Below are 22,343 nucleotides of genomic sequence, written 5' to 3' on the forward strand. Positions count from 1 at the left end.
ATCTACTACAATTATACCTATCTTTTTACTCGGGAGGGATTGACAACCCCTCTTTACGTCCGGTTGCAAGTATTTGCTCTTTGTGTGCAGGTACCGTTCACGTAGTGTTGCGTGGTTCTCCTACTGGTTCGATAACCTTGGTCACATCACTGAGGGAAATACCTACCATAGTTGTGCTGCATCATCCCTTCCTCTTTGGGGAAATACCGGCGTAGTTCAAGCCGCATCAATCCCCGTCGAGGCGGAGAAGATGGCGCTTGGCCGTCTCCGATGTCGTCACGGAGCGGTCCAGGGCCCAAGCGTACGCTAGGTTCGAGTCAGCCGTGATGTGTGGCGGCGGGACATCCGAGTCCGCGAACTTGGATCAGCGTGCGATGTTGCGGTTGTCCCGCCGGCGCTGCTCCCGATCAGCGTACTCATGTGCCTTATGGCTCTTCGGGACGACGACGAGAAGCCGTCGTTGCGGAGGTAGTGCAGAATGCGCCCGCGCGCCTTGGGCAGGGGCAGCGGCGGGTGGCGCTCCTCCTTGGCGAAGCGTCGGGGACGCGCGCATGGTGCTCCTCCTTCACGACGCATCGGGGCGGCGGCGAGAGCCGCTCCTCCTTGACGCGGCTTCCGATTTGGGCGCCGTGGCTGCGCGACAGCAGAGAGCGTGGAGAGGATGCCGGCTCCGGCTTCACGAGGAGGAGCACCCCTAGTGGCGGAGCCGGGCCGTTGGTGTGGACGACGGAGCATCAGCTCCATCTGTTCCTCGAACTCTGCGTCCGTGTCGGTGTAGACCTTGCGCGGCACCGTCGACGCGGACTGCGGCGGCCGGTCCTCCTCGTCGCTGGAGGATATGACGTTCTCCGTCCGCGTCAAGTCGTCGCCAGCTGACGAGGACAACGACCCCGGAGTTCGAGGGCGGCGTCACGACGAGCCACCAGATCCCGGAACCGCCTGCTGGTGCGGACGCCCAGGACTTGCCCATCGCAGCCGGAGATGTGGAGGGAGATGGGCGGGGAGGGGAGGAGTGATGTGGACAGCGCCGGAGCACGGATTAAATAGCCGCGGCCAGGCCATGCGAAGAGTCGGTCAACCGCTTCAATGCGGCGCAACGGCCAGAGTTGGTTCCTCGGGAACCTGAGTCCGCATTGAAGCGGCGGCTGCTGAGAGGTCGCGTCGGTCAGCGCCGCCCTCCCTTCCTCCGGTCATATCACGACATCAATGCCGGACTCCGAATGCTCTGGGCCGGCATGAATGAGGTGCGTGCATTGGAAGAATGCATGGGAGGGGTAGGTGACAGGTTTTTTGTGGGATCAGGGTGGTTAGAAGCGGGCTTAGGTGCAGTCCGGACTTTCATAAAGCTCCCCCACTTTTGTCTTCGGTTTGCAAGAAAAATCGTGTCCGGATCGCACAGATCGGTGTTGAATGGCTTTTATGATCCGGACAGCATGATGATTACAGCAAGTTTAGAGGCCCGCCTTGGAGATGCAAGAGAAAACCCTCGTACAACTGGTGCTACCGCCGCCGCCCGGTCGAAAATGAAGTGGCGGCCCCACCTGTCATCAATCATCAAAAAGTAAAAGAAGAAACTACCTCCCCCTTTCCTTCTCCCCCGTCTCCGGACTATTTTCTTTCCCCAAAGCGCCTCGCCTCCTCTCCGATCCCGCCACGAAGCAAAGGGCTCGCCATGGAGACCAGCGCCAGCGGGGCGGAGCCCGCGAACGCCGGGATCGAGGGGTCCGCCGACCCCTGCAGCTCCGCGGGCGGCGGCCATCGACTCTCAGTGCACCAGATCGTTGGCGGCGGCAAAGGCAACCACTACTCTTCTACCCCCAGTTATCTCCTCCCGTTTTCTGCTGAGTTCGGGGTAAATCGCTCTTACACTACAGCTGTGCGATTGCAAACGCGAATTGGATGTTGTGAGGCGGATGGGTGGCCAGATTGTCACTGGGCTTTCCGATGGTCTCTCTCGATTGGATCATGTGTATTTGCGGGAGTAATGGCAGGGTTGAGTAAAGGTGGTTGACCTTTTGGCTTTCATTTCGTAGGTTAAGTAGAAGAAGCGTGCGTGAGTGTGGCCAAGGCTGGGTGTAGTTCTGTAGACTGTAGTTCAGATTGTGTACTGTGGTTTCAGAAAGCGCGTGCTAGGATGCGAGTGTACACAGGTAATTGAGATCATGCCATTAAGTTTTGCTCTGAATTCTGGTTGATGCTTATCAACTCAATCACCATTGAAATACATGTGATTCATAACTCAAAGCAAACATGGTATGTTGGCCACCTGTACATACTGAACCAATACCTTAGGTATTATTATTATTAGTATTACTGCTATTACTATTATTATTTTAAATTCTTTTCTGCAACGTGTTGTGCTAGTATCAATACTCAAATGAGAGACCAATCATCAGGAGTACTAACCTGTCGTACTGCAAAGCGGTAGCTAAATAATTGCTACACTTATCTCAGATGACTGTTTCTTATGTTTATGATCTGAATTTCTGATACACTTAATTGATGGTTTGTAATCTGAATTTCTGGTACACTTAATTGACCAGCTTAACTTCAAGAGTACTGTCCTTTATATATTTCTCTTGTGCACTGGTAAGGGTAAGGTTGAATTAATATCCAGCGGTATGATTTTTCCCTTTTTATGCCTCCACGTACAGTTGGCCTTATGTATCTCTTGCTCATTGATTTAAGATGTTGTTCCTCTCTTTCAGCTGCTGATATCGTCTTATGGAAGTGTAAACGTGCTACTGTTGGTGTTATATTTGGTGCTACTATTGCATGGTGGTTGTTCGAGAAGTCCGAACTATCGTTCTTGACTATCTGCTGTGATGTACTGCTCATTTTGATAGTTGTACAGCTCATATGGGTCAAAATATCTGGGTTGCTAAATAAGTAAGGAACCTTATCCATGATTTTGTGTTCTTACATATTTCAACAGAAGTTTATCAATGTATCTGTTATCGGTTAATTATCGTAGGCAACCTAGGCAACTGCCTGAGTTAGTTCTGTCAGAGGAGATGGTTAATAATGCTGCGGCTTCATTCCGTGTTAAAGTGAACAACATGCTAATGATTGCACATGACATTACTCTTGGCAAAGACTTCCGGCTCTTTTTCCAGGTTAGCTATCATGCCATTGTTTCTCTTTGGTTGTTACATGAGATCATTATGATTACTGACCAATGAAAATTCTTCACAGGTTGTGTCAGTCCTGTGGTTGCTATCTGTTATTGGCAATTTCTACTCTTCTGTAACTCTTGCTTATATAGGTATGTTATGGTGTAAACATCTCTTTTTGAGTCCACACAGGCAGAGAAATGTAGGGGCACATGGTACCGGGCATGCATAATCATGTATCTGTTGGTCCTTTGTGGAGATTCCATTACTAATTTTACAGTGTATGGATGACAGGAACCATTGCTTTGGTGACAGTACCTGTACTTTACCATAGACACCAGGAGCACGTGGACAGGTATGCTGGGATGGTCCACCGGAATATCTCAAGGCATTACAAGATCGTCGATGAAAATGTGATAAGCAGACTACCTAGAAGCTTCATCAGAGATAAAGATGATTGATCTGCCTCGAAGTTTGATGCTTGTCATTTTTACGCTCGTTAAATAGTTTGGGTTTGTTTGTTGTTGTATTTTTGCATCGTAGGTTGCATCAAGTAGGAATCTAGATCAGTGGAAACCGAAGCTTGATTTAGGTACCTTTTCAGTGTACTGTTGATCAATAAGATCAATGCCAAAAGGGCATGCAGAAGATCGCAGCACCTCGACCAATATCGTTTAACACCTCTGTATAGACTGATCTACGTGTTACCCCTGATGTTATTTTTTCCTTCTCTTTTGAGATGGACCATTGAGTTGGTTTTCGCAGCAAAATGAGCTGCAACTGCAACCTCTTAAAAATTTAACTGTTGTCATGAGTACAGAAGCTATGGAGTTGTCACGTACTCGGTCTGTATCAAACTATAAGATGTTTTTACAGTTCCATTCTATTTTGATACAGAGGAGGTAAATCATACAAAAGTTAATTAGTTGTCACGTACTCACTCTGTATCAAAATATAAGATGTTTTTACAGTTCAATTCTATTTTGATACAGAGAAAGTAAATCACTCAGACCTGTTTCCTGGTCAAGTTTGTACTTCCTTCATCCCAAAATAAGGTCTCAACTTTGAGACACTTATTTTGGGACAGATGGAGTATATAATTGCAACTGGCAACACGTATTGTGAACTTATTTAGTAGTAGCAGTGCTATGGATTATCCACTATGTTATCTCTAACAGCCGTCAAACACAAAAACCCCATCCCGCGATGCATCTTCCCTTTTTCTATCGGAACCTACCCTTCCCGCTCGGTTTGCCGCGATAGCGGGACATTTCTCGCTTGAGTCACCTCCTTTAAAACCAGATGACGTCCACCTCATCTTCGCCGTGCATTATAGGGATGAAAATTTTCATGTTTACAATATAGTAGAGTGGGTTAAACTAAGTTATACTATTGACACAAAACAACAAATAATTATAGAGATCATTTCCAAAGGGCCATTCAACCTGGTAAATGCACACTGACGTCGGAGGCGAGTGGCAACGTAAACGTATTCCTAGCCACCAATAAGCTCCACCTTCAGCCCACATATGCTAGAAAGGATAATTGTCGTTCTTCTCTTCCTCCTCCCTACATGTCCTCTCTTAGCCTCTTTGCCAAAATGTTTCATTGACGCCAACCAGCACCACGTCAATATTAGTGTGTTCGTCATCGACACATCATCTTCTTCTTTCTCATTCCTCGCCAACTTTAGTTCTCGTTTCTACTTACTTTTTAGAATACCCTTTCTTTATTTTTTTCGTGTTATTTTTTGGAACACTCTTTCTTTCTTCAACACCATGGACTTTGGTGGCTTTAGTTCTTTTTCCTTCTTATTCTTGGAACAATCTTCCGAGTGAGGCGCTTTAGCTCCCAGTAGCATCTGCACCTGCGCTGAATAAAAAAATCAAAACAAATACTAGAAAAATTCAAAAAATTCCAATTTTTTTTTGCCATGATAGATAATTTTGTGCGTGATGTCTGGTCCAAATTTCAAATCACTTGGACATCTGAGTAGCTCTCGGCAAAAAAAAACAAATTTGGGGTCTGTTAAATAGTGTACTGTTCATATACTGTTTTGACCCAATTTGTCTTTTTTGCTGAGAGCTACTCAAATGTCGAAATGCTCTGAAAGTTGGAGCGCACCTCACGCACCAAATTATCTACCATGCACAAAAAGTTTGGATTTTTTTTAATTTGTTATGAATTATTTCTTAACCGGGTGCAGATGAGCCCGGGCTCATAATTGGATGTTCGCAATCTTCTTTTCTACTATAGCATGAACCTACCGGTCAATGTTGTGTCGTGTTGTCCTCACTCGCGAATGTTTTGGCAACCGCCAGCGTGTGGACATCCTGCAGAGCATAGTCATCATCCATCTTGGTGAATGCTAGGTCGCCCATGTCGCGGGCGCATGGTGGTCGTCAAGGTTTTTAATTTTGGAAAAAAAATTCGGACCTCACCGAAATATGCGAAATTTCGGAAATTGTTTCGGATTTTGAGATTTCAAATATCACTTAATTTTAGTGAATTCTAACATAATTTAAATTTACTTTGAAATCGGTTAGAAATCTACCTCAGAATTTCAGGGTTAAAAATATTCGAACCCCAATTTCACATACTTCACTGAAATATGTCATCGTCCATGTTGGCAAGCCTGTTGATCATCCTTGCCATCGAGCGCTTTCAAAATGATTAAGGGCGATTAATTGTTTGCTTTATTAATTTAGTACACAAATAATTAACAGCCTACATAATTCTATGAATGCCTAGTTAAGTGTCAACACGATCAATTAATTACCTGACTAACTGGAAAAAAAATCTCATGCTTCTATTATCTATAGGCATAAATAACATCTACCTAATTAATTAATTGCATTGATGACTCAATTTCTAGATTGATTCGATGGACCTAATGAATTGCAGACGCAGTTAAATGTCTAGTTAATTAACTAAATTAATGGTTTGATTTACAAATTGATTTAGTGCTTGATTTTCAAAATATTTTCGCATGAATGGCTGCTGCGAACGACGACGACTACCGAGTATTATACGACACATTTTCTTAACGAATTTCTTGACATTTGAATGGACACACTTGATTGGAGAGTGTAGCCTGTCTGACTCTCTATATAACTGACAATAAATATAATATGATCGCATCCATGAACGTTTGTACGTGGCAGTCCGACGACCCGCCGCCTTCCGCCACGTCCGTCCTCGACGCCGTGATCCATGCCCTGGCATTCTCGACCATCGCGCCTGCGTCAGGCCCGGCCACGGTGTCGCGCACGGTGCCCCTCCACACGGCTGCGGATGCGTGCGCCCATAAGAAAAAAGATATTTTTTTTTGTTGTATTAGAAAACTTGTGATTGTCAATTAATAGTAGAGATAATGATAGTAATAAATGGCATAGCACGCGATTTGTTATGAAGGAATATCTGATTTTGTTTTGGTAGGTTATCGAGAAATACTTATGTGTGTCTTTTAGGAAGGTGATTTCACATGTATGCACCTTCGAAAATAAGCACAAAACAAGATCCCCTTAACAGGATTTGGTTTTTTAGTGGGAGAGAGAAAAAACCAGTGATAAGGGATGGTGGAAGGTGAGACGAAAAAAATCGAACGAAAAAAGAAACATACCAGGCTACCAACTCCCTCTTTAGGAGTAAAGGTTGAATCAACACTTGTCAAAACAAGTATGAAACAAGATCCCACTTAATAGGATTTAGTTTTTTAATAGAAGAGAGAGAAAACCCAGTGAAAGAGGGTAGTGGGAGGTGAGACGAAAAAACCGGACGGAAGTAAACCGTACCAAGCTACAAACTCCCCACTAGGAGTAGAGATAAGTAATACATTAGCACAAGCAGCAAATGTGCCGTCACTGCTAGCACTGTCACCTGCCAACCATCTTATACACATGATAATGAAGCATAAAGAACAGTAAAATTTCATTCAGGGCACTCATCCGGCATATCCATCCAACTCTCTCATAAACACATTCAAACTGCGTCATACATACAATCATGGTCAACAGACTCTAGCGGTCGTTTAGATGCTGGTTAACATGACTACACTCACATCATGGTTATTCATTTCTCAAATTGCGTCAGCATCTCCTGGGCAGTCTCACGCCAAACATTGTAGAGCTCATTCGAGAACAGAACAAAATGCACCTGCCAATTACGAATTGGTTTACATATTTAATAGACATAGATGACAACACCACGAAAACAGGATAAGTAGAAACATACTTCCATGTTTAGAGAGTTGTAATGCTGCAAGTATGACTAGTCATAATAGATTTCCAATCAAAATGAGCTGCAACCCCTTAAAATTTTAAGTATTGTCATGAGCAGAGAAGTTAAGTAGTTGTTACGTAAATCACTCAGACCTGTTTCCTGGTGTCTATACCTGAGCAAGTTTGTATATAATTGCAACTGGCAACATACTGTGAACTTATGAGAGTTGGATGGGTTTTCTTGGAAAAGAAGATGGTAAGCTTGGTTTCCAAAAAGAATTTTTTGATCTTTTGATGGCTTGTGTTTCATCGGTGAAATACAATGTCATGAAACGGAGCAATTTGTCCCTACCAGGGGACTCCGATAGGGTGACCCGTTATCACCATATCTATTTTTGCTATGTGCGAAAGGGTTATCAAGTTTACTGGCTCATGCAGAGTAGGTTTGTGGCATAGAGGGTGTAAGACAGTAAGAGTATGCAGAAATGCACCATCAGTTTCTCACTTGTTATTTGTTGATGACTCCTTAATCCTCATAAAAGGTGATTTGACTAATGCAATCTCATTGAGACAAGTACTTGATCAATATTGTGTTAACTCGGGTCAACTGGTCAGTGATGCAAAGTGTATTATTTTCTTCAGCCCAAACATGATTGTTGAGTTAAAAGCTGGAATTTTGCTAGATATTATGACCGAAGCTCTATCTGATAAGTATCTTGGGCTGCCCGCCATGGTTGGTGCGGATAGGAGCGACCACTTTTCATATCTCCTTGAAAGAATGATCAGCAGATTGCTGGATTAGAAGGAAATTTTCTATCTGTTGGAGGTAAAGAGATCTTACTCAAGGCCTTACTTGTTTTTGCCATGTCAGTGTTTAAGATACCAAAAAAAACATTTATAAGGAGATCATTGATGTTGTCTCTGGATTTTGGTGGGGAGGCACTGACGAGAAAAATAAAATGTGTTGGTGGGCTTGGTGGAAAATGTGCATACCAAAAAAGGATCGAGGTATGGGGTTTGAAGACCTACATACTTTTAATCTAGCTAAGCTAGCCAAGAAAAGTTGGCGGTGGATTTTTGGAACATGGGTGCCTTGGAGGACTTTATTTTAAATAGTTTAAGAATCACATTTAAAATTTCAAAAAATCTCGAAAAGAATTCTACATGATCATATGGATGGAATTACACATGTGTATAGTTTGGTGATGAAATAAATAAACATGTGAGCTATGCAAAAATGACAAAATGATGATGTCTAAATAGTGAATAATACATGCACCGTTCATCTTTCCAAAATCACAATTCTTTCATTTGTGTGTAACTCACATGGTTACTTATTTCATCATGAGAATTTGCACACGTGTAACATACATCCATATGAACATGTGGAATTGTTTTTGGAATTTTCTGAAACTTCAAAATATCATTTTAGCACTACTCAAAATATAGGGCTCCAATGCATCCGTCCACCAAAGTGGCTTTTTGGGCGGTTGCTTTCTAGTCTTGCCACCTTATGTGCATAAGTTTTACGCGTCAAATACTATGCGCCGACAGGAACCTGCTGAAGGCAGGACCCAAAAAGGGGTCATCTTCTACCTGACAAAGTATTTTTGCTAGACTCCATACATTTAAGAGAGATCATATATGAAGAGTGAGGAATGGTAATAAAATCAACATTTGGGAAGATCACTAGGTGCCGACTAGCCCCTCAAGAAAAGTAATAACAGGAAGGGGTCAATGCTTAGTGCAAACAGCAGAGGATCTTATTAATCCCGTGACTAGAAATTGGGATGAGAAATCGTAAAGGATAATTTTATCTCTGTGGATGTAGAAAGAATCCTAATAATCCCATTGAGTTCACAATTGACGGAGGACTTTGTTGCCTGGCACAAAACGAAAGCGTTCACTTTTTCGGTCGATCGGCTTATTACACAGAATAGACTCATTAGTTTGGCGGCATGATTAAAAGGGACAATGAGGGACCTTCATCTAGCAACCCAATTTGGGATATTATCTAGAAACTTAAAGTGCCTAGTAAAATTGAGATTCTTGGCTGGAAGACACCCCATGGGATTATTCATGGCATGCCGGTTCTTGCAAACCGCCATATTCCTGTTTCTAGCCAATTGCCCGGTTTGCAAGGGTGGGGCTGAGGATGTCCGCCACCTCATGTTCACTTACGAGAGGGCTAAAAGCAATTCCGACGTGCCGAACCATTTCGTGTCCATTTGGATCGTCGCGGACAGAAAAGTCGGCCCAACGCGCCGGCCCAAACGAACGCGCATCCGTTTCTCGTCCGCCTACCGACTCATTCCCGGCCCAATTTTGAGTCTGATTTGCGTCGGCGCGGACACGAAACGGACGTGCGCGACGCGCGCCTACTCCCCCTGGCCCGCCAGTCGGTGGCACAGCGGCCACCATTTTCCTCCACTTTCCCGAAACCTCCCGCCCGCTCACGCTCCCGGCCGCTCGCCGTGGACGACGCCCTCGATGCCGCCGCCATCCTCGCCTCCGTCGCCTCGTCTGGCCTCACCTCCGTCCCCTTCGGCAAAGGCAAGCCCCGCGCCCCCTGCAATACCGCCGCACCGCCCAAGAAGAAGAAGCAGCTGACGCCGGAGGAGCGGCCCGCGCAGTTGGTAAAGAGGAAGGGCCAAAAGCACGCGGCGGACGCAAGGGACGAAGCAGCGGCCGTTGCCGTCCTCACCGCCGCCGCACAGCAGGAGAAAACCAACGCCCGAGTCGCCGCGGCAATGAGGGAGGCCCAACTCCAAGGAGGACAAGCGGGATGCGGCGTCGATCGCCTTGCTCGCAACCGTGGAGGGCATGATGAGCATGAAGGACTCAAGGGAGGAGAAGCGCCAGCAAGACAAGGAAGAGCAAATGAACGCCTTCATGAAGATCCAAAGGAGGAGGCTTGAGATGGAGGCGGAGAAGCAAACCAAGATGCTTGAGATGGAGGCGGAGAAGCAAGCCAAGATGCTCGAGATCAAGGCCGCCAATGCCAAGACCAAGGCGAAAGAAGTGGCGCTCGCTAGCATGATGACGGGGGTGGAGATCATGAAGATGGACCTCAACACCGTGTCGTCGAGGAAGACGCCATGGTTCGAGAAGATGCAGGCCGACATGCTCAAATTCGACCGCGAGTGATCTATGGCGGAGAGCGTCATCCTTTTTTTGTATGCCGGCAAGTGTGCTAGCATGACCACAGCGTAGACGGCGTGGTCAAATTCCCGCCTCTTTTTGTGTGCTGGCATGTGTGCCAGCCACTGGCAAGTGCGCCAGGATAAACTGTGTGGCGGGTGTTTTGGAGGCTAGCATTGTATGTCGGCCGCTGGTATGGTGCCGGCATGAACTTTGGGCGCCGACATGGCCGCTGGCCGATCTATCATCTATGACCCCGGGCCTTTTAGGGTCGGCGCGTTGGAGTTGCTCTAAGGAAGTAGGAGGGGGGGGCTGGTCTGACTGACCTGATTGATCAGACCCTGGCGATTGATAGATCGGGGAGTGTGGTTTTCGAATATTTACTAAGAGACCAACGCAAGCGAACACCAAGGTTGCAATTATAGTGGGAGCTTTGTATATTTGATGGCAAAGAAGGGAAGGTGTGATAGGGCAAGGGCATTGCTAGGCCAGCGAGAACAGCCTTTTTTTTTGGATCTAACAGCGAGAACAGCCTTAGCTATACATGCCATTACAACAAAGTCGGCTCCTATGCTCGACGGTTTACATTCCAGAGATGAGAAGTGGTTGAAGCCTTGTTTAAATGTATACAAGATGAACGTTGATGCGTGCTCTATGGAGAATGGAACTGAAGCTACAGCGGTGATCCTTTGCAATCATCGAGGAGAAGCTTTGACAGGCTCGTCTGCTCTGTTTGATCATGTGCTAGATGCCCCTACAGCAGAATGTTTGGCGCTAAAGAATGGGACGACAGCAGAATGTTTGAATCTGATTGTCTAGAGGTAATTAAGGCCTGCAATGGGGAATTAGAAATATTAAGTCCCTACTCTTCACTACTGGCAGAATGCTTTCTGTTAGCTCAAAGGATTGGCTCAGTATCCTCTACTAATTGCATGAGAGAAGCAAACAATGTGGCAAACACCCTGGCTAGGAAATATTTCTATTCACATTCTGTTTTTTCTTGGGAGGATGATCCCTCAGATTTCCTGTTAGCTGATCTTATTAGAGATGTATCAATTATCTTAGATGAATAAATGTACCGCAAGTTAAAAAAAAAAATACTGTGAACTTTAGTAAATGTGCTGTCACTTGCCGGCCATCTTATACAGTACATATGAAAATGAAACATAAAGAACGGTGAAATATTATTCAGGGCACTCATCCGGCATATCCATCCAACTATCTTTCAGATAAACACATTCAAACTGCGCCATACATACGATCATGGTCAACAGACTCTAGTGGTCATATTGGATGCTGGCTAACATGCGCATACTACACTGATATCATAGTTATTCATTTCTCAAACTGCGTCAGCATCTCCTGGGCAGTCTCACGCCAAACTTTGTAGAGCTCATCCGAGAACAGAACAAAATGCACCTGCCAATTACAAAGTGGTTTACATATTTAATAGACATAGATGACAACACCACGAAAAACAGGATAACAAACTTCCACGTCTAGAGAGGTGTAATAATACTGCAAGTCTGACTAGTCATAATGGATTTCCAATTAAACATTGGTTGTATAGTTCCTGCATATTAGTGTAAAATGGCATGTGGTTACAAATACCACAGTGGCACTGCAGCATACTACCACAGGCTACGACTAACCTCTTTAATATCCGCTGAAAATTGTTGAGCAGCTGAAATAGCTATATTTGATGCTTCCTTTGGAGGGTAACTGCATGCATGCTCAAATCGTGTTAAACTTCTAAATTTTGACAGTGCAAAAAATAAACTGCATAAAAAAGTAGATAGATGAATGAAAACGGGCACTTAGTACATACCGGAAAATACCACAAGATATAGCAGGGAATGCAACGTACTGAATGCCATTCTCTTTAGCAACCTTTAAGCTATTTCTGCAATTAACAAATGCAGATCAGGTTGTTTTTGCCTGATTCAGCAGCTAGAACGGCCTTCTCTAATATATTTTGTAAAAGGAGGAACTTACTCGTATGCATTCTTTAGTGACACCTCAGGCTTCCTGTCCATATCATATATGGGCCCAACTGTATGGATCACACGGGACACGGGAAGCTCAAAAGCTCTGTTCACATTCAATATACAGGCAAATTGATATAGTTTCACGAAGATAGCATTCTGTTGGTACCAAAATGAATGAGAGAAGGTACTAACGGAGTAATTCTAGCTTCTCCAGTAGGGCAACGGACTCCAGGTTTAACCTCTGGAACTTCACGGCATGCTTGCACAAGCTGTGGTCCAGCAGCTTGATGTATAGCTGACATAGGGGTTTCGACTTAGTAATTAGAACTATGAGATATTGGACCATCAGTGATAAATAAAATTATCACGCTTCTCAAAAGCTAGTTTATACCTCCATCAACACCTCCCCCTCCTAGCATTCGTTCATTAGCAGCATTGACCTGCCAAAATAAACCTCAGTTATATAATTCACTGTTGAATACAGAGAAAGATAATTGCTTCTATGCAAAATGTAACACATCAGTTTATCATAAAACACAAATGGAAGTAACAGAAGGATTTAGTAAAATACTCACATAATAGATCATATCATACAAGCTTGCAAAGGCTTAAGATCTAACTGGCTGAATGGATTTGTAATAAGATATTGGATTTATAAACTTGTTGCAAGAAGGGACTGCAACTTTCCTGATGATTTGAGGCTCAGAACTCAAATTCCACTCCATGGAAAATAAGCTGACAGTCATTGGGGAACTTGATTCAGACTTCTTGGTGATGCCCCTAAGGGCAGACGGAACCGATACGGACATTAAAACAGAAAATAAGCATAGCTAAGAAGACCCTGTTCACCAACCCAGACCTAGGCAAAGGCCTGTTCCATCTGAGAAGCCAGCCTAACTACAACGTCATCTGATGGTTCCGGAACTGGGTTCAGTTCCGATCCCATGCTCAGATCCCACTACGCGCCGGTAGCTGCTACTCCGTATCTGGTAAAATACAACTCGACCCATCTCACCTATCCAAGCATATCTACATACGCAACCAGTATGGCGTGGAGGAGACAAGGTGGGATTGGATGATGAGATGTAGCGGAAGAACTTACGATGGCGTCGGTGGCGCCGTCGACGGACCATAGGGTGATGTCGCCCTTGTGCAGCTTCAGCGCGCCGGCCCCCGCCGCAGCCGACAGCCGGAACGCCTCGCCGCCTCCGAATCCAGACGCCGCCATCGCGAAGGCTCTTCCCGCTGGGCAGATGCTTGGCCGCCGCGTACGCAGTCACTTGGGAAGTGGGAGTGGGAGCAACGACGGCGTCAGGAAAATTCTGGTGGCCGCACGCGACGACATTCGTGGGGAGCGAGCGTGAGTGTCCCTGGAGTATATCTGGCCATGGGCCGGGCCGGGCCGGGCCTAAAAAGCCCACAGCAAAAAACTGAGGCCCAGGCCCTACCATCGGGCCTACTTTTCAAGCCCAAGCCCGGCCCATCTGGTAAAAAGCCCTGAAAAGCCCTTAGGGCTTAGGGCCGTGGGCCGGGCCTCTTCCTTAAAATGCCAATATGCTAAGCCCAAACCCGTCCGGGCCCTGCTCATGGGCTCAAAACTCAGGCCCAAGCCCGGCCCACAGGCAAGCCCATCGGGCCTAGGCCCTGGATTTTAGGGCCGGGCCTGGATGGGCCGACAGGGCCGGGCCTGAGATGGCCAGGACTACCCTGGAGGCCTGGACGGCAGCCCGGAGTAGGCCTAGATCCGTGTATACTCTGGACCTTTTGTTTGGCCCGTTTATAAGCTCGGCCCGCGTAGAACATTCCTTCTAATTGCACCTCTGCGCGTAAGGGGACCTCCTAACGGGGGCAAACCCTATTTGACGCTTATTTGACGCTTGTTAGCGTCAGAATGTCGTGCTTCCGCTGAGGGGAGCTTCTAGTGGGCTGGCCCACGTACGGGATTTGCCTTTGTCTTTTGATTCGTTCGCGGTTGCTTCCTTATCTGTTCCTTGCGGGTTTTTTTTCTTCCATGGTTTTTTCTTCCAGTTTTTTCACTGTTTTGTTTGGTTTTCAGTTGTTTTGTTTCGGTTTTTTAATTTTATGTTTTGGTTCCTTTTTTCTTTTATGTTTCCTTTTTTATTTTCTCTTTCTGTTTTTCTCTTTATTGTGTATTATATAAAAAGTTCATCATGTATTACAAAAATCTTCGTCGTAGAAAATGTTCATTGTATTTTATGAAATAGTTCACCTTGCATTATAAAAATGTTCATCGTGTACTACAAAAATGTTCATCTTATACTATGAAATTGTTCAACGCTATGAAAAAAATGTTCATTGTGTATTTAAAATTTGTTCATCGTATATGAAAAAATGTTCAACGTATAATACAAATAGTTCATTTGTGGTTTTGAATTGTTCAGTGTTTTTACAAAAAAAATCGACTGTATTTTAAAATTTGTTCAACATGATACTAAAAATATTTATTTTATAAAAAACATTATTTGCAGCTATCTTTTATACGTTACGGCTGGCGCTGCATTTATACTGTTGTGGGTTGCTAGCTCGGCTGGTAGGCACGTAGGAATGCAGAATGAGGTCGGGAGTTCGATCCCAAGCGTGCGCTTCTTTTATGATTTTTTGCTCGAGGCGTGATAATTGGGCAGGCCTGTTGGCGCGTCGCTTCAGCGAAGCTGCGTCGATCGGACGCACACGGGCGGCGTATAGGAGCTCTCCTAACGGGCGCCTTATGCGCCCGTTGAGCCAACTAGCTCAATGCAGCATGCAAGTGGGCTGGCCCATGAAAACGCATGACAGTACAAAAAAGTGTATGGCGAGAAGAAAAACCAGGAAATAATGGCTCCCGTGAGGAATCGACCACCTGGCCATTTAGTTCCGGCTCCGTGCCTTGTTTACGAACCACTACACCTATAAGGCCTTGGCGAAACATAACAGCGCACACGGCTTACAAACAACAGTTTAGCCGCCCTATTCACAAAAACGTGATTTCTTTTCAAAAAGAAATGTGAACAAAATTTGAATACCCACACATGTCAAAAACATCACGAAATAGAAAAGAAGTTTATGTATCCGAAAACAGTTCATGAATTCTGAAAAATTCATGAAACGGAAAAGAGTTCATGAATTTTGAAAAAGTTCATTGAATTTGATAAAATGTTCATCAATTTTCAAAGAAAGTTCATCAGTTTTAAAAATAGTTCATCAAATTTGAAAAACAGATCACCGATTTTTTAAAAATGTTCATCAGTTTTGCAAAAGGTTCACAACTTAAAAAAAGTTCACCAGATTTGAAAAAAAGTTCATCGACTTCAAAAAAAATCATTGAATTTCATGAAAAGTTCATAAAATTTGGAAAAGGTTAATGTTCATCGAATTATAAAAAAGTTCATCATTTAAAAAAAATCATCAAATTAGAAAAAGGTTCATCGAATTTGAAAAAAAGTTCACCAATTCTAAAAAAAGTTCATCAAATTTAAAAAAAGTTCATAAAATCCGGTGAACTTTGTATATCAAATTATAAAAAGAAAAAAATAAAAGTAAGAGAAGAAAGAAAGAAAATGGATAAAGAATGAATACAAATAAGAAAGAAGAAATAAAAAGCAAAAAAAGAAAAGGAGATAAAAATGGAAGAATAAAATAGGGAAGAAGCTATAAATGGACGCATAAGCGAAGTCGGCAGGGTGGTTAGAGTGTGTTGCATTAAAGACCTTGGCGTGGGTTTGAATCCTTCTCAGCTCACCTTTTTTGCCGCGGTTTACAAAAGGAATAAAAATCAAAATGGGCTTGGCCCATCGCGGAGGAGGGGTGTGCACCCTATACCGCTAAGCCTATAACGGGGGCATTCCCTAAACAACGGAGAGCTCCTATGCGCCACTCGTTGTGGCGAATTGTCGAGCGGACGCACATGCGCGTCTCCAGCTGGGCCGGCCCAATTAGCGCAACGCAGTGAAAAAATCCCAAAAAAACTCTGATCGAGGAAGGGATCAAACCAGGGACCCCCCATCTTTGTATGCACGAGCCTAGCCAACGCGATAGACAAGCTTTCTTGGTTCGCCATGGCGCGCGAAGCTAAATGTAATGTAGATCCAAACATTTTCTCAAATTCCTAACGCGAAAATTATTTTGAAAAAGTGTTTTTTAAAAAGTGAACACTTTCCCAATTTTAGAAGAAAAACTAAAAAGCTTGAACAAAGTTTTCATAAAATGAACACTTTTAAAATCCCGAACATTTTTTGAATTTAGAGAACAAAATTTTTGAAATCGAGAACAAAATTTGAACATGAACATTTTTTAAAGCACGAACATTTTTTAATCTTGAGAAATTTGAACATGAACATTTTTTAAAGCACGAACATTTTTTAATCTTGAGAACAAATTTGGAAGCGCAGAATTTTTTTTAAAGCATGAACATTTTTTTTGAATCTTGAGAACAAACTTTGAAACGTAGAACAAATTTTAAAGCACGAACAATTTATTAAAGCACGAACATTTTTTGAATATTGAGAACAAATTTTGAAACGGAGAACAATTTTGAAAAATCCTGAACAAATTTGGAAGCGCGAACATTTTTTGAAAACGTGAACAAAAAAATTGAAGTCTGGTACATTATATTAATTTCGAAAATTTTGAACTTGTTTGTGTAATGAGAACAATTTTTGAATTTTTAGAACATTTTTTAAAAAACTGAACATTTTATGGAAAGGCAAACAAAATTTGAATATTTTGAAAAAAAGAGAAAATTAAAAGAAAATGAAATAAGAAACCAAAGAAAGAAAACAAACAGAAAAAAGAAAAAAGAAGAAAAGAAAAAAGAAACAGAAAGGAAATTGAAAATCTAAAGAACAAAAAGGAAATAGAAAGAGAAGAGAAAGGAATTGAAAAATGAAATAAAGAAACAGAAAAACAAAGAAAGAAGAAAAAAAGAGAAAGAAAAAAGAAATAGAAAAAGAAAAAGAACCAGTGAAAAACTGGTTCAAGAACCTTCTGGAAGGTTCCCAAAACCGGTCAGGAACCTTCCAGAAAGTACCCAAAACCGGATACTGTAGCGTGTGTACTATCTCGTAGTTGGGCCGTCCTGTCTTGATCGCTAGGTCGCTCGCCTCTGTGCGTTCGCTCGACATTCTAACCGGATACTGTAGCGTGTGTACTATCTCGTAGTTGGGCCGGCCCGTCTTGGTCGCTCGCCTCTGTGCGTTCGCTCGACATTCTGCCGCAATGAGCGTCCGTTAGGATATTCCTAAACAACGCTACAGGTATCCGCGCAAACGGGCGCACACCTCTCCCTCCTTCATGGGTCTTCTTGGGCCGGCCCATCGTCCCTTTTTTCTGTTGTAAAGCACAAAAATATGCAAGCTTGTCGGGTGGAAATCGAACCCGCGACCTCCTATTCATTCGCACCACTCTCACATGATGTGTTCAATAATTTCTTCTTCACTCTTTTCTTCTCATGTCTATTTTTTTCGTTTTTCTTGTTTATTCGGAAGGGTTTTGTTCAGTGTTTTTTTCTTTTGTTCATTTGAATGAACTATTTTTCAAATTGATGAACTTTTTCAAAATCGAAGAACTTTGTTCCAAATTCGATGAACATTTTTTGAAATGGACGAACGTTTTTCCAACATTGATGAACTTTTTTCGAATTCGATAAACTTTTTTCCAAAACTGATAAACTTTTTTCAAATTTGATGAACTTTTTTTCAAATTCGATGAACTTTTTTCCAAAATTGATGAACATTTTTTTCATTATCAATGAATGTTTTCAAATTTGTGAACTATTTTTCAAAATTGATTTTTGTGAACTTTTTTAAATCAATGAACTGTTTTGAACATCGATAAACTCTTTTTGAGAATCGATGAACTTTTTGAAAATTGATAAGGTCTTTTTGAGAATCGATGAACTATTTGTTCAAAATCAATGAATTTTTTCAGATTTTCTGGAAGTTTTTAAAAATTGATGAACTTTTCAGATTTTGTGAACTTCTTTGAAAATTGGTGATATGTGGACTTTGGAAAAAAAAATTCACATTTTGTTCAAAAAAAATCACGCTTTTCTAAAATGTTTTCATATAATTCAAAAATCTATGCGGCTACTGTGTTTTGTTCTTGTACATTGTCGCGGTGCAATGTTTCACATATCCGTGGTAGCTCGAGTGTCGAGAGGAGGGTGTTGAGCCAAAAAGTAAAATCCATAGAGTTGGGACTAAAGACTCTTTTTTTACAGCCAGCTATGAAGAGAAGAGAGTCTCAGAGTAGATTTGGTAATGTTGAGTCGATCTAGTATGGAAAATTCCTCGCTATGCGCTCGCCTTTTGCCTGCTTCTGCTTCATCTGCAGATCGGAAAAACATGTTGCTTGCTATTTCTGGTTGAAGAGCTCTTTTTTCCTGTGATCATTATGTTTTTCCAACAAGTGATCCGACTGGAAGAAGTGTTATATGAGGACTTCAAGATCAAATAGAGAATCTGTCTCTCCATTTGTCGTGAGCCACTTATTTCTCCGAAATAAGAGATCAGAGTGATTTTCCTCCTTTTCCCAAATAGTCGACGGTCTTACACCATTGGGATACTTCGGATAAACTGGAGTACATGTATGAGAGACCGGTGCTAAAACCTTTTCTCGAGATATCTTCCAGATTCTTAGGGTCCTTGCTCCGGATCTCGCCCCTCGGTGCGAAAGCAGTTTGTTCCGTAGTTTGAGAATTCTACTAATTCCAAGTATTCCATTATTATTATTAAATAAGAGAATTAAAAAGTAAGAGGAGAAGACATAACCAGAAGAATTGTGAGAAATAAGTTAATTTATCAAGTTGAGGCATTTCGATTTGGATTTCAAATAAGAAAGAAAAAAAGACTCTGAACCGTACTTTTGCTATTTTATATCTATACAAAAAGAGATTTACTTTCCAAAATGGAATCTTTGCCATTTCTGATGTGAATGAGGGAGGTTGTCTGCCCGGGTAGGGGTGACCGGAACCCTCCCAAGTCATCGCTCAAGAAAGCACCACAGTCACACGAGAAAGAGTTTGGACTATGACGAAGACGAGCAAGCCTTTGTTGGGGAGTGATCGGGGAAGAGTCGAGTACAAGAGGAAGGTGGAAGGAAGAAAGCGCGAGAAGCGCCAGGTGCGAAGATAGACCATCAAAGAACTCCACAGCAGAGCAAAAAAGAGAAAGGCAAGGCTCGCAAAGAACAAAGCCTCAACCATCAGATCCAACACAAAGCCCTCAAGGCTTGGGCTACTCTCTCTAGTAAAAGAAAGGAAGCACAATGGGTGTTGCTCTATTTCTTATTAGTGAGGTATTCTTCTTCATTTCAGTATTATGGGCATTCTTCCATTCTAGTCTGGCACCAACAGTCAAACTAGGAGCTCAACGGCCACCTATTACTACGGACTTGTTTTCATCTGGCAGATAAGATTTTGAGAAGAGACCACTTTGACAACGAGCTTTCGGGTTGCCGGTTAGCCAACTACTTACTGGAGGTGAATGGTCATGAGTTCAATTCCATCGTGCAGCGCCATATTTTTTGAGTTTTCTTTTTCGCGCTACTACTTGTGTCTTCGTGGGCCTGGCCCATGCTAGCAGGCGCGTGGGCGCCAGAAACTCCAACCGGCGCTAAAGGCGCCTGTTAGGAGCTTTCTATAACGGGCGCTACAGGCGCATTTTAGGATTTGCCCTGTGTAAGGCCTTTCGTAGGAAAAGGCAGACCCTATTTGACGCCCATTAGGCCGGTTGGCCCAACCCATATATGGGGTTCGCATTTCTTCGTTCGCTACAGCTTTTTTCCCTGTTTCCTGCGAGTTTTCTTCGATTTTCTTCTCTGGTTTTTTGCTTTCGATTTTCTGTGGTTTTGTTCTGATTTTTTGGTTTTGGTTCCTTTTTCCTTTCGATTTTTTTTGTCTTTTCTTTTCTTTACTTTTTTGTTTCTTCTTCTCTTTTTTGTGTGTTATACAAAAAGTCCATCTTCTATTACAAAAATGTCCATCGTATGTTATGAAAAGTTCACTATCGTCAAGCTGGAGGACTGGCTCATCGACTACACCACCGCCATCGGCATCGCAGGCGGCAACCGGCGCCTGGCCATGCGCTACTCCCCGCTCATGCTACAGGGCTCAGCCCGGACGTGGTTGAACAGCCTGCCGGCTGGCAGTGTCAACTCGTGGGTAGACTTCGAGCTGACCTTCGTGCGCAACTTCACCGGCACCTACAAGCGACCCGGCCATCCCAGCCAGCTCGCCGTGTGCGTCCAGGGGCCAGACGAAACCGGTCATCAATACCTCGCACGCTGGACAGAGCTCTGGAACAGCTGTGAGGGGTCCACAAGGTGCACGCCATCCAGTACTTTGTGAGCGGCTGTCGGGATGGCACCTTGCTCAAGCACAAGCTCCTGCGCTCTGAGCCGACCACCATGGCTGCACTCATGGTTACGGCAGACAAGTACGCCAACGTCGACTCCGCCATGAAGATCCAAGTCGTGTTGGATGAGGCCGGCAAGGCGTTGCCGGCACCACCCTCCAAGCGGGCTGGCGAGCCGCCAGCATAACAACAAGCGCAAGGCCGACCATCCGGCTCCCCGCTACGACAATTGTCTTATCGATGCAGCCGACTAGGCGCCCGCGCACCGGCAAGACTGCATGGCAAACCGCCATGAGTTTGGAGGAGATCCTCGATGCCCCCTGCAAGAACCACAGCGGCGCAACGCCGTCTACGCACACGCTCCGGCAGTGCGCCATCACAAAGCGCATCATGAGGGGCGACATCCCGCCGCCTCCAGCTTCCGCACCGGGTGCAGGGCAGCCGCCTCTGCCTCCACCCCCGCTCCCGGCTGCCGGGGCCATGTGTGATGACGTCTTCCCCGATGCGAATCATTGCTACGTCGTCTTCACCAGCTTTGGTGACGACAAGCTGAAAGCACAAGTGCTTCCTGGGTGATTTTGGTAATTAATGTCAACATATCGCTTGTTGGACTAATATTTTCACCTAGTATATTTCAGATGAGTTCAACAGTGGAGTGGCATGGACAAGAGGATGTGGAACCCCTTCAAGATGCGAAGGACAGAAGATTGGCAAAATCTCAAAAGCTCAGGACTCTACATTTTCATTTTAGTGATGCAAGATCACATTCAGTCCATAGGAAAGCCAATACTATTAAAAGGGGATGATGTGTTGTTTAATGGCTTGCTTGCTCAAAGTGCTTAGTGATATGCTCCAGAGCCCTCAACCACTTTCTCACTTTCACATATGTCCCAAACCTAAAGTCAAACTCGGCCCGACCGATTTGATCTATCCGGCGCCACCGAGTTCACTTGACATAGCCACTGCCAGAAACCCTAACCAGTTCGGTCTCACCGATGGGATCTCGGTCTCACCGAGATGGGCTTGCAAACTCTCTGTTGCCTGTTGCAATTATTTCGGTCTCACCGAAATATGCAATCAGTCCCACCAAGTTTGCTTGACCAACTCTTTGTTTTGCTTATTATCAAAATCATTCTCACCGAGTTTGTGTAATCGGTCAAACCGAGTTGAGGTTTTACCCTAACCCTAGCACATCGGTCCCGCCGAGTTGATCATATCGGTCCCACCGAAATCTCTAACATTCACATTTTGAACCAAATCGGTCTGACCGAGTTTCATGATTCGGTCTTACCGAGTTTGGTGATTTGTGTGTAATGACTAGATTTTTTGTGGAGGCTATATATACCCCTCCACCCATTCTTCATTCGTGGAGAGAGCAGAACGTGCCTACACTTCCAGCATTCATTTTCTGAGAAAGAACCACCTGCTCATGTGTTGAGACCAAGATATTCCATTCCAACCACAAGAATCTTGATCTCTAGCCTTCCCAAGTTGCTTTCCACTCAAATCATCTTTCCACCAAATCCAAAT

At 43.9% G+C, this 22,343-nt stretch overlaps 2 protein-coding genes across 3 annotated transcripts; one reads left to right on the forward strand and one right to left on the reverse strand.

Annotated features, from left to right (window-relative positions):
- Nucleotides 1-1,550: 1,550 nt before the first annotated feature.
- LOC109761464 (reticulon-like protein B16) lies at nucleotides 1,551-3,935 on the forward strand. 2 transcript variants are annotated; one of them, XM_020320277.4, is made up of 5 exons: nucleotides 1,551-1,796; nucleotides 2,709-2,889; nucleotides 2,975-3,116; nucleotides 3,196-3,265; nucleotides 3,408-3,935. In XM_020320277.4, exons 1-5 carry the CDS (start codon nucleotides 1,673-1,675, stop codon nucleotides 3,572-3,574), a joined length of 684 nt encoding a protein of 227 aa, XP_020175866.1. In that variant the 5' UTR covers nucleotides 1,551-1,672; the 3' UTR covers nucleotides 3,575-3,935. The 2 variants fall into 2 exon arrangements, with proteins under 2 accessions (XP_020175866.1, XP_040243096.1); XM_040387162.3 differs by having other exon boundaries at nucleotides 1,596-2,150.
- Nucleotides 3,936-11,582: 7,647 nt separating this feature from the next.
- On the reverse strand, nucleotides 11,583-13,827 carry LOC109761460 (uncharacterized). The gene is made up of 7 exons (XM_020320273.4): nucleotides 13,565-13,827; nucleotides 12,854-12,902; nucleotides 12,655-12,757; nucleotides 12,470-12,565; nucleotides 12,303-12,377; nucleotides 12,127-12,196; nucleotides 11,583-11,893 (listed from the first exon to the last, which is right to left on the reverse strand). The coding sequence occupies exons 1-7, from the start codon at nucleotides 13,688-13,690 to the stop codon at nucleotides 11,810-11,812; spliced, it is 603 nt and encodes a 200-aa protein (XP_020175862.1). The 5' UTR covers nucleotides 13,691-13,827; the 3' UTR covers nucleotides 11,583-11,809.
- Nucleotides 13,828-22,343: the final 8,516 nt, after the last annotated feature.

This window comes from Aegilops tauschii, chromosome 4 (assembly GCF_002575655.3).
Source record: "Aegilops tauschii subsp. strangulata cultivar AL8/78 chromosome 4, Aet v6.0, whole genome shotgun sequence".
Lineage (NCBI taxonomy): Eukaryota > Viridiplantae > Streptophyta > Magnoliopsida > Poales > Poaceae > Aegilops > Aegilops tauschii.

Bases quoted from the DNA above. Each gene is read 5' to 3' on its own strand.
- LOC109761464 (XM_020320277.4), top strand. From the start codon at position 1,673: ATGGAGACCAGCGCCAGCGGGGCGGAGCCCGCGAACGCCGGGATCGAG. The intron at 3,117-3,195 runs GTTAGCTATCAT...AATTCTTCACAG, and splicing joins ACTTCCGGCTCTTTTTCCAG to GTTGTGTCAGTCCTGTGGTT. The intron at 3,266-3,407 runs GTATGTTATGGT...TATGGATGACAG, and splicing joins TGTAACTCTTGCTTATATAG to GAACCATTGCTTTGGTGACA.
- LOC109761460 (XM_020320273.4), bottom strand. From the start codon at position 13,690: ATGGCGGCGTCTGGATTCGGAGGCGGCGAGGCGTTCCGGCTGTCGGCT. The intron at 12,903-13,564 runs GTAAGTTCTTCC...TTATTTTGGCAG, and splicing joins ACGGCGCCACCGACGCCATC to GTCAATGCTGCTAATGAACG. The intron at 11,894-12,126 runs GTTAGTCGTAGC...TGTAATTGGCAG, and splicing joins TTTCAGCGGATATTAAAGAG to GTGCATTTTGTTCTGTTCTC.